Source organism: Vanellus vanellus, assembly GCF_965231255.1.
Source record: "Vanellus vanellus genome assembly, chromosome: 13".
NCBI lineage: Eukaryota > Metazoa > Chordata > Aves > Charadriiformes > Charadriidae > Vanellus > Vanellus vanellus.
In genome coordinates, this window is record NC_138918.1 from 2,165,095 (window position 1) to 2,177,385 (window position 12,291).

At 48.3% G+C, this 12,291-nt stretch overlaps 1 protein-coding gene across 1 annotated transcript in view; it reads right to left on the reverse strand.

The window, feature by feature from the left end:
* LOC309677160 (organic cation/carnitine transporter 2-like) overlaps positions 1–9,216 on the reverse strand; it is a gene marked incomplete at its 5' end in the record, with an annotated part of 28,935 nt that extends 19,719 nt beyond the window's left edge. The window contains one exon of the mRNA XM_082489908.1: positions 8,824–9,216. Within this exon, the coding sequence (XP_082346034.1) occupies positions 8,824–9,216 (393 nt within the window). The remainder of the gene's footprint in view (positions 1–8,823) is intronic.
* Between the last annotated feature and the right edge of the window lie 3,075 nt (positions 9,217–12,291).

The following is a 12,291-nucleotide window of genomic DNA, read 5'->3' on the forward strand; positions in this document are numbered from 1 at the left end:
GGGACAGCCATGTTTCGCTTGGTCTGCCAGCTCTGTCTCCTTAGCACTAAGCCTTTGGCTCCAGGAATCTCATAGCCCTCAGACTATTAACAGTTCACGCTACAACTACACCCTCGTGTGCGTTTTAAGGTTGGGGGATCACTAAAAACTATGCCCTGAATGAACAACATCATCAAGGGCCTTCCACTCCCCTGTGGCAAAACTCAACTGAACCACCACTTGTTTCATGGAAAAACATCCAGTTTTGAATTAGAACTGGAAGTTTTTCTAGAGGTGGGTGATGCTCATTCATACAGGCTGCAATCTCATTGGCCTTTGTGTAACTTTAGCTGCCAACCCTTAGACTTATGACCCTTATGAATTCATCTCATCATTATTATTTTTGAAGGTCATGGGAGCAAACAAGGCACCTTTTCCCAATTTGTAACTGTATTCAAGTCATTTCTTAACCTCTCCTTTGATAAATCTGATTGTGGGTTCGTGTCTGAAGAACCTCTCCTTACATCAGATTTCATAGTCCTCACCGCTATTCTTACACTCATTCCCGAACCCTTCCAGCCTCACACCACCTGAAGCACAGGCACCAGCACTCAGTGCAGTGCTCCAACAAATCCTACCAACACCATCAATTATGCATCATTATGGATGCAGATTTCAGAACTGTGGCTTTCTAATGTGCTAACAAATCCATAGCGCTCCTATAAGGGATTTAACTTACTATAGTTATCAGTATCATTCGATTTGAAAACTGTAATTAACATATATAATTAAATCTATATTTACTCAACAAAAGCTGTACTTCCTTATAGATTAAAGAAAGCTTGAGCAATTCTGAGACAATCACAGAGGCTAATCCAGCCAGAAAGCTTCAGCAAAACATGGCCGGCACCTTGGAAATATGCAGCAAGTGATCATTATCAAATTCAGATAGGCCAAAGGTTTCAGAGGTTATCCCGTGCTTCATATGATGGCGCTTACCAGGAAAACAAATACCACTCCCAGTACAAATCCTGCATTAACAAAGACTTGCCCACTCACAAAGAATCATCTTTGTATCAGCTACTGGAGCCAGACATCTTCGGTAACAGAACCAAAATCTAACTGCCCAAACATCTACCTCGGTGATTTACAGTCCATCGTTTTCTGGCTGATCACCCTGTGGTTACGAGTCACCCATCTCCTCTCACCTACCTCACACCGTACTTCGGCACCAGGCTGTGCAACGCTTGGCTTTCCCAACACTTGCGTGGTTGCTGTGCCCAGTAACAAATGTTGTTTTCAGGCCACTGAGGTAGAGACATTACTTGGAAAAGTTCATGGTTTTAACATGTTCTGCACTGTTCTGCCAAAAGCTTATTGCGCTGGCAGGTGGAAACACATTGGTCCTTAAAACGCGGCAATGATTACCAGCTTGTTTTTCTGTCGGCTCTATTAAAGCGATGTTAGGAGCTGTTATGCTGAAAATCACTTGAACCAGGCACCAAAGTGAACTTCAATATCAAATTTCCAAGGGAAAACTACCTTGGTTGTGCAATACCAGTTATTTACAGACTCCGCAGATGCACAACAATCAGAACAAAGGGATTTTAAGGTCTGTTACCCTTTGCTCCAGTAAATGAATGCTGAACTCTTCAACTTTTTAATGACTCACCAACCAGATCTACTGTATTGCTTGTCAGTGATGGTGGTATCAGTCTTCCAGAACCATTCTGCGACCATACCCCTCCCTCGACTGTACGTTGCCCAAGAAGAACCACCGAAGCATCACTGTTGGAAGACCAGCATTGCAAAGAGCACGTGTCCCGGGAGTAGTTACTGATTGAACCCTGCTGCTGGCAGTGCTGTTTGGACACAGTATATCGTGACCCAGTGCTCTAAAATCATGTGCTATTTTCACTTCTTCGTATCCTTTGAGTTAGCCTGCCAGCTCTAATGGCCTTTGCCCCAGTGAACGAGATAAGGCTAACATCAGCAAGGTACCGATTGGGGCTGCAAACAAGAGAAAAAGATTTCAACTGTTTCACACAGCAGCTGCTGATGTTGTGAAGCATGGAGCTCCTCAACACTGGTACCCAACGCTCAAGGCACGGCACAGAGCATTCCCACTCAGTTTTATTACAACTTTAGAAGACAACATCCTTCCGTTGCAGTTTAAACTTATCTTCTTACTCAGATGGCTCACAGATAATTTGGGCTGTAGCTACTTCCCAGAAAATTCATCAGGTCAGGGTGATGTCTTCACCAGCAGCCATAATCACTTATGCATCAGAAGCGAGATATGTGGTGAGATATGGACCTCTGTAAAGGATTCCTGGCTGATACCAGCCGCTGGTGAGGACAGGTGGGAAGAGGCGATGGGGAAAGGAGGACTGGCTATGGAGGCAGCCAGAAAATGTGGACAGCTTGGGTGGAGAAGGCAGGGGGATACCACAAGAGAAAGGGACTAAAGCAGTTGCTTCTTGAGCACAGGTTTTGGGCCAGAGTACAAAACAGTCCCAGGTATTTACAGTCATCACTTAAGCATCTCTTTAGGAGAGAACTTCCCAAGTTCTGCTCCATCTCTTACATGGCAAGTCAGCCACCTGGAACCACAACCCCAAATCCCTTGCTCTAAGGCAAGCCCAGTTACAAAACTGAGGAGAATAGAAAACCTCAACTACTCCCTCAGACCTCCTTCCTCCCCCAAACACAAGACCCTCCCCAACCACACCGTATTAGCTCCCAGCCTTTTAGCACAACACAACCTGAACAAGCAGCATTACTGCAGGTTTAGCTAGAATTACACTAAGCAGCATAGGTAGAAGTATGTGCTCAGCATCAGTCCGGCTAGACTGGTATTTCCTGCATTCTGTCTTATGCCTTTCCAGTATTAAACTGAACATTAATATAACACCTCTATCCAAAAAGAAAACTAGCCTACAATTTTCACACAAGCCACAATCACAATGAAATTCAGACCCAAGATGAAATATTTGAATTCTTTAAACTGCACACCATGGAACAACACTCCAAGCATAAAATAACGGTATCAAATGAAAATTGCAAGGTGAGTTTAGGCAGACAGGATGCCACAAGTCCAGCTGAAGATACTGCCATACCACAAGGGAAAAACATCCTTCCTCTACTTTCTCTAGGCACTTCAGAACCTTTACGAGGTAAAGACTAACTTCCCATGTACATTCCCGTGTACGGGCTCCGCATCCACTGCACTCGCAGAACACCACTCGCCTCGAAAGGAGAGCTGGCACTTCATGAAGTACTGACAGTATATCCTGCAGTGGCTCTCATCCAGGACACCCATGCAGATCCCTCATCCTGCTTCACTTTCACTGCAATTTTATCATCTCTTACAAGATGGTATAACAGCGATAACAATATTCTAGCTGCTAATAACAAGATGCCTATCTTATTTGAGCATAACATTTGCCCAATATTTCTAATTCATCACAATATGGAGATTGCAAGTCTAATTATAGGGGAGCTCTTTAACATGTCAAAAGTTCTTGCAACACAGCAAACAAATATATATTCCACCAACAAATACCAAATACATTTGGAAAGTCACAGAAGTAGCAGCAAGGCCACCAATGATGTAATTTAGGACCTCACTTGAGAAAAGCATGTTTCTCAGATTATAGAGAACTGCTCCACCACAGGAGCCTGCACACTTCCCTAATGCCATTACTGGAACCCTAAATAAAGATCAACTATGACAAATACTAAAAACTTTGAGAGCCTTACTCAGTTATGCCCCCATTATAAAATGAAGAGCCTTACAGGAAGAGGAATGTTTACAGCTACAATGTATCATGTCCTCCCACTCCTTTATCTTTAAAACAAAAGAAAACAAAAAACTGTTTTCTTCTCTTGCTAAGAATGACACGCACAATTGAAAATGAAGTGGGATAGTCCCATGTGCTAATATTTTTTTTTAAATCAAAATGTTAGCAAGAATATTTCAAGTTAATCCAATATACTGTACTTTCTCCTACCACTTGCTTCTCTCTGCAAGTAGCAACAGGTTCTTCAAAAAAATCTCACAGTTTCACAACTGAGTACTTAATGACCCCCCATTCAGAAACTGGTCTTCTTTATACCCATATAAATATTCTCTGCTTACTTGGGAGCTACCAGTGTTCTTAAACACCCTTTCCTCTGAAAATACATTTGTATATTCCAAATACTTAGAAGTTCCAGATGTTACATTAAAGCTTATTATCTAAATGTATACAGAAGTCTGTATCTACAAAATATACATTCTGCTCAATTTCTCCTCTTGTAGTTGTTTTAAATTTTTACAGAGGTAAAACTTGCACAGAACATGAAGGGAAGTGCTAAATATTTTATAATTCCTGTGCAGAAACTTAACTCTCCCCCATACATCATGTTTTGGAGATGGCTGGAGAAAAAGGAGACAGGGCATTGACGTCAGAAACTGAGAAATGTGAGCTGAGTTTTAATCTAAAAGTAAAGACAACATAATGGGACCGTTACCCTGTCATTAATTGTCCATGGTACCACTAAAAGAGCATTGTTTCCATTTTAATGATATCAACCACAGGCCTATCATTCTTTAATAATACTAACCCTATTTTACGTCGCAAGGTCAGAAATGTCCGTAGTTTGTACAATTGTGAAGTCCTGCATTATGTGCTTCTTAAACCACATCTTGAAAACCTCAGCATTTCAGAAGTACTTTTGTACATCTGTCAGCCTTATTTACTTGTTAAATGAAAACTAGACTTTTTTTTCCTTCTTCTGACAAGACTGTTAACACTAAGATTTTGTGTCTGCAAATCACCTAAAGGTCTTTCCACAGCTTTATCAGCTCCCGGGGCTGAGAAGCTGTCCATCTGAACTTCAGCCAGAAAAACAAGCAGACAGTAACCTACAGCAAGAGAGAGGATACACTGATTTTAAATGATGAAAAATAATGGAGGTGACTTATCATCTATGAGGCCACCGCACTACTGTGAATGAAGAGATCGAGAGCTGAACCTGGACAACATGGGCTTGATTTGCTCTTCAGCCACTGGCTCTGCTCTTAGAAAAGCCTCTGGAAATTCCAGTGTCTAGCCCGAGCCTGTGTTTTTATTTTGGTAAAGCAGAACAATACAGTCCTCTTCGTCTTCCAACAAAGAGTAAACATCACAACCCCTGGTTCAACAGTTGTACCACAGTGCCCATTTGGGTCCTTCCAGATGTCACCACTGCAGTCTCCACTTGTTTCCTGAAGGTCTGGCATAACCCACTGCTCTTCAGGGACAGGGGTCTGACACAGCGCTGCACTTGAATCCCTGGTGTAAAGGGAATGGGTGTAAAGGGGTGTAAAGGAAATGGAAACCTGCGGGCACTAATATTGGCCCAGAACTTACTCTCCCTGCACATAGAATCATAGAATCAGTGAGGTTGGAAGGGACCTTTAAGATCATCAAGTCCAACCATTAACCTACCCTGATAAAACCACCACCACTTCTAAACCATGTCCCTAAGCACCTCATCTACCCTTTTCTTAAACACCTCCAGGGATGGTGAATCCACCACCTCTCTGGGCAGCTTATTCCAATGTTTAATAACCCTTTCAGTGAAAAAATGCTTCTATCTGCACAGGACAGAGCGCCAGCCCTGCGCCGAGCCTCAGGGCACTTGGCGATTCCCACCATGCGCACCCTTCTTCTGCAAAAGCCAAACAGGACCTGAAGCTTGTTAAGAGCACAACAGGTATAAAACATGCAGCTCTGGAGGACACCACCTGCACTGAACTGATTTCAAATTGATGAACAATGCAACACATTTTTACAAGTTGAGGATGAATACGTGTATACAAAATTCAATGTCTATTTATGTTTCAGTATGTAAGAATTACTCCAGTATGGACTAAAAAGTTTTGACTGCTGTATCATCTAACATCTTCTCATTATATCGTATTTCTAGTCCACTCATGCTCTTAACAACTCCACTGCTCAATTCTATTCCCAGTTATTCAGTATAGCCCCATAACAGACACGACTGGCAGAAGTAGTTAGCCTTTTCCCTTCATTACCCCTGGGTTTATTCCTTCTACTACCACATATGAACTTTTATTACTCCTGCACTCTTTTTTTCAATGGGACTTATGGAGGAATAGGAATGCCAAAGATGGTTTCTTGAGTCAAAGCAAAGCTTTTCTTATGCCTCAAGCTACAGCATTTCAAAAAGTAAAAGACAGAAAGGGATTTTGTTATAAGGAAGCTGGTTAAATGCTGCAGACTGGCTAATAACAACCTTCTGTTGTTAGTCTGTGTGAGAAAAGGAAGTCTCTCCTCAAATGAGAGGGAACTGAATGTTTTAAATACTCCCTGAAAAGGGGAACCGTAAAGGAGGACTTTCTCTAGAGTCATGAGAGATTCAGCAAAAAGCTTTCTTAAAAAAAAAAAATCCCCCTTCCCCCTCCCAGTGTTGGCTACGGAAATCTGGGACAAAGGTCCTCATGATTATTCAACAAGTTAGAGATATGCAACCAAACACAAGACTAGTGAATCATAAAAGCAGCAGCACCAAGCCAAGAAATTAAACCAGTTTAATGCTGAAAACCTGCAAATATGTGAAAGGCCACAGCTCTTGCAAAACCCGCTCAGAAGCATTAATATTAAAGGAAAAAAAAAAAAAATACTGCCTCAGTGCATGATGTCTGGGCAGACAAATATTACCTCCCACAGACACAAACCGTCTGCCAAACCACAGAGACAACAGGCCAGAGCTGCTGGGGAGTCTCAGCACAACGTTAGCAGCTCCTGTTTCTTATAGATTATATGACTCCTCAGTGATACTCTGGCAGCTCAAGACATTTTAATTTGCACCGAGACAAAGCTCAGTGAAGAAGCTGCAGAGACAAAGTACTGGCTGAAACCACGTCTAAGCCAGGTCAACCATTATATTAAGGCACTCGGAACAAAACCCGTACATTCACCCGTGAACAGGACTGCCCCAAGAAGATGCCAATTGCCTTACGCTGCCTAAGAGCAGCTCAGCCTTTCACAACAGTACATTTCAGTAACGATCAGGGTCTAGAAATTTGGAGCAGCTTTCCTCTCAAGGAAGACAGCGGTTCTTCAGAAGTAGGTGAGACAATGCCTTGTGCCACTTACAATCGCTCGAGCCCCTGCTGTTGTGTGTTCAAGGGAATTTTCCAACACCACCAGTGTCACCATTTCCATGCCTCCCTGCGCTGGCATGGCTCCTTTCCTGTGTTCTCTTCCTCACCCCAGTCCCCCTGAGGAAGATTTCTGTGCTCAGGTCAGCTTATGGTCATTAAGTACTCACACTCATCACTATCCAAACACCCATCACAACCCATTTTGGAAAGCAAGGAATAAAGCCAAATATAGTTCCAGCTCTGGAAAACTTATCCACAGGCACAATCGGGCAATGGGGCTGTACAAATGGTTTGTAAGCCTTCTGAAAAAAAACCCAAACTTATACAGTCTTTGAAATACAAGTATTCCTCAAAACACATTTCCTTGTTCTTAAGTCAACCAGCACCTGTGGGTCTGCACAGCTTCCACCTGAAACAGGAGGGACAATCAGCACAGCTTCTCATTTCTTTGGTTGCCCTGACCGCAGACTTGATTCGAGGAGTGGATCTGAGCAGATGAGAACCTGACCTGTCCCAGCAGGTGAGTGTGGAGACCAAAGCAGTGGGCATGACCAAAGCAGAGGCATCATAGCCACACAGCAAAGTTCAGGGTCCTTTTGGATACAGCAACAAACCAGGGCTCCCTGACTGCTGCACCTTGCACAACTCAGGGTGACTTCAACTGCCTTTTTTTTTTTTTTTTAAATAAGAGAAAGAAAAAACAAACCCTTTTGATCTCCTGAGTTCAAAGAGAGATCTCTGAGCCACTGGGCGAGCTGAACTCATTGTCCCTGGCTGACCCCTGCTTCAAGCCACTTGTACAGATATGAGATGAAACCCATTAAGCAGTTACCATACACATGCTACACTAGTTAAGAAAAGGTGTTGTGTTTGGAGATTACTTTTGCAAGTGGAATTGAACAGAAAATCTCAAAATAAATGTAGCATGACAATTTTAACAGGAGAGCAACGCCCAGACAGGGACTGTAGGCCATGGCAAAGCTGCACCAGTGCTGCAATAACCACGAACTTAGAATCATGGAATCACAGAATGGTTTGGGTTGGAAGGAACCTGAAAACTCATCTCGTTCCAACCCCCCTGCCCTGGGCAGGGACACCCCCCCCAGCCCAGGTCGCTCCAAGCCCCGTCCAACCTGGCCTTGAACACCTCCAGGGATGGGGCAGCCACAGCTGCTCGGGGCACCCTGCGCTAGGGGCTCACCGCCCGCACAGGAGAGAATTTTTTCCTAATATCTCATCTAAATCTCCCCTCTTTCAGTGTAAAACCGTTCCCCCTCGTCCCATGGCTCCCCTCCCTGATCCAGAGTCCCCCCCCAGCTCTCCTGGAGCCCCTTTAGGCACTGGAAGGGGCTCTGAGGTCTCCCCGGAGCCTTCTCTTCTCCAGGCTGACCCCCCCACCTCTCCCAGCCTGTCCTCCCAGCAGAGGGGCTCCAGCCCTCCCAGCAGCTCCGGGGCCTCCTCTGGCCCCCCTCCGACAGCTCCGTGTCCTTCTGCTGTGGGGACCCCCCGAGCTGGAGGCAGCGCTGCGGGGGGGTCTCCCCAGAGCAGAGCAGAGCGCAGCAGAGGGGCACAATCCCCTCCCTCGACCACCGCTCCTCCCTCGCACCCCCGGTGCTGCCTGTCCGCACCTCCTGCTGCCGGAGGGACCCCCTCCCGCCCCTCTCCCCGCGCCGCCGCCGCCCCCGCACCTCGGTGACGATGGTGGAGCGGTAGACGTCGCGGCTGTACTCCCAGCCGTCCAGGCACGGCTCCTGCTCCACCGACTCCAGCTCCACGTCGGAACCGGGCCGCAGCCCCAAGGCCGAGAAGTTGGCCAGGGCGGCCAGGCGGTACCGGCGGCAGCGGCTCGGCGCCTCCCGCCCGCCCCGCAGCTCCAGCGGGATGCTGGCGTTGCGCCACTCGCCGCTCAGGTTGGCCCCGCGGGGCACGGCGCACCGGTGCTCGGGGGTGCCGGCCAGGAAGACGATGGAGAGGCCGTTAAAGCCGTTGGGGACGATGCTGGCGCTGAGGAGGAAAAAAACCAACCGCTGGAAGCGGCCCCACTCGCCCAGGAAGGCGGTCACCTCCTCGTAGTCGCGCATGGCGCGGCCGAGCTGCGGCCGCCGCTACCTGCGGGCCCGTCTGGCGCGGGTAGGAAGCGGCCGCCGCGCAGCCCGCCGAGCGCCGAGCCATGGGCCGGGCCTGGCCGGCGGGGGAGCGGCCGGGGGTGGGGTTTGCAGGCGGAGGCCCCTCAGGTGGGGCCGAACGCCGCCGGCACAGGGGAACCGCCGCCGCCCCGGCCCGGCCCGGCGCGGCCGCCTCAGCCCGGCGCGGGCGGCTCCCGGCATGCCCTTCGCCCGGCGGTCGGGAGGCGCGGCGGGGGCTCGGCCCCTGAGGCGAGGCCGGGCCGGGTGCCGGCTCCAGCGCCCTGAGCCCCGCTGTGAGGCTGCAGGGAAGGAAGCAGGGAGGGCCCGGGCCCGGCTCCAGGCAGCGCCTCGGGCTTGTGTTGGCAGCGGCGGCGGGAGGAGGCGAGCGCGGTGCGGCGGGAGATGCCAGGCAGAGGCCTGCAGGCAGGGGCTCTGCCGGCTCCCAGCCCTGCTGCCTGCCTGCTGGGGCAGGGCTCGGCTGCGGCTCTGGGTGAGCATCACCCGGGCCTGGGGCCGCTTTCCAGCTCCCCCCGGCGGCGCCCGGCCCAGGCCCGGCGGGGTGGCACGTCCCCTGCCCGCTGGTGACTCCTGGTCACAAGCACACCGTTAATACAGGCGTTAGATGCCTTATTTACTGCCCAAAGGGTGCAGGAACCGGGCTCGAGATGAATCGTTATTCAGCTGCCTGCAGCCCCTCGGGCTTGGCCACACATTTCAGGTGAACTTACTCACAGCCCAGAGAGCCCCCCGCCCCCCGGGCTGCATCCCCCGCAGCGTGGCCAGCAGGGCCAGGGGGGATTGTGCCCCTCTGCTGCGCTCTGCTCTGCTCTGGGGAGACCCCCCCGCAGTGCTGCCTCCAGCTCGGGGGGTCCCCACAGCAGAAGGACACGGAGCTGTCGGAGCGGGGCCAGAGGAGGCCCTGGAGCTGCTGGGAGGGCTGGAGCCCCTCTGCTGGGAGGACAGGCTGGGAGAGGTGGGGGGGTCAGCCTGGAGAAGAGAAGGCTCCGGGGAGACCTCAGAGCCCCTTCCAGTGCCTAAAGGGGCTCCAGGAGAGCTGGGGGGGACTCTGGGTCAGGGAGGGGAGCCATGGGACGAGGGGGAACGGTTTTACACTGAAAGAGGGGAGATTGAGATGAGATATTGGGAAGAAATTTTTCACTTTAAGGGCGGTGAGCCCCTGGCGCAGGGCGCCCTGAGCAGCTGTGGCTGCCCCATCCCTGGAGGTGTTCAAGGCCGGGTTGGACGGGGCTGGGAGCGACCTGGGCTGGGGGGAGGTGTCCCTGCCCAGGGCAGGGGGTGGAACCGGATGGTCTTCAAGGTCCTTTCTAACCCAAACTATTCTATGATTCTGTCAACTAGCCGGGGTTCCTCAGTAGCGCCTTCGTTTGGTCAGTAACCACGTATGAGCCAAGAGCCTTCGCTGATCGTTCTGCTCGTTGCAGGATCAAATGCAGGCAGCTTTCTGCGAGTCCAAGTGTTCAATGGTTCCTCGCCTTGTTTCTGTCCACACCTGCCACCATCCCTTCAGCAGGATTGTCTGTAGCTGTAAAAAGGTTTTGCTGACAATGACACTTTTCTGAGGGAATGTGTACTCTACGTTTGGCAAACAATATATGTAATAATTAATATTCTAGTCTTAGGCCAAGAATCCCAGCTCATTTCCTAGCGGCAATGTCAGGGAGATTGTGTCTTCCACAGAGTTCAGTTAAGAAGTTCTGTGATGTCCCTGCAGAACCATAAAGCTAATTCATGTTTCTGACTGGCTTTTTGTGTCTGATATTTTCTTCACCTCTAGTTGATAAAAGCCAAATGTATACCGTTCACAGCATTTCTGAATACTTGTATTTAAAAAAACCACTTTTGTTCCATGTTGGAAATTGCTCGGCTGTGAAAGATCTCAAAGGTGGGAAATGAAATGGACAAAATAGAAGTTTAACCTCAAAATCATCCTTGATCCTGGACGGGGTCTGTGTCAGGGGCTTTGCAGGAGCACAGAGTCAGGATTGAACCATCTGAAAAGCAGAAAAACTGTACTACACTGTAACAGTCTTCCTGTGTGGAAGAGCCGATTTGTGGAACAGCTTATTTTAGGGTTTTGTTTTCATACTTTACCCATGCTAAATACATTTTAAATTACTTTTTTAAACTTCTTTGCACAAAGTGTTAAAGTTAGGAGACTTTATTCTTCAATTACAATCCACGCAGAAAGTAGGTTATACAATGCCAGCGCACAGTTTTATTACAATGAACACAGAAGTTAACGAGTGACAATTACTACAGTGTCAGGTATGCTTTAGCAGATCCAATAAGCCAGCTGAGGATCAAAGGTTGCCCAGAGAGACCCAGGTAAACGTGACAGAGGTGAGAGATGAGGCACGGTGACACGTCCCCTGCGGTCAGTGGGAGCGATCCAGCTGCTGCTTCCTTCCCGTCCTCAGGTCAGAGCATTACAGGCACCCCCAGCTGCGGGTGAGCACACAGGGCCCACACTGAGCCCCGCCGCGTATCCGACACACGGAAAACTCACTGAAGTTGGCAGGGAGAGGCTCAAATGGCTCACTAGCAATACATCTAATTCCACCAATAGCCGTTTTCTTCAGCTTTACAATTAAAAAAATAGTAACTCGCCAGAAACGGGCAGTCCGTCCCTCCAGCTTCATCCCTGTTTGATTCTTCCGCAGACTATTACTCTTTGGGTTTTGTCAGAAATCCCTGTTCGAGCCTGGGAAAGATACTGGCAGAGGACAGAAACTCTCCTTGCAAATGCTTCATCAGCTGAAGCAATCTCCTTTTCTAGTTTTTATTATGCTCAGACACTGTAAGGCCTTATAACAACATCACATGCTTTTCAGAAAGGCATTCCGCTCTTGTGAAAGATTTTTTTAAATCTGCCACTAAAAATACTAAAAAGTGACACTAGCTTGAGATCAATGGTATAAGCAAGAAAAAATGAGACTGATTAAAACAAGGTATTTAAAAAAAGAAACCAACCCCTTTTCTTATTTAAAAAAGGAAAACTAGGCTTTAAGA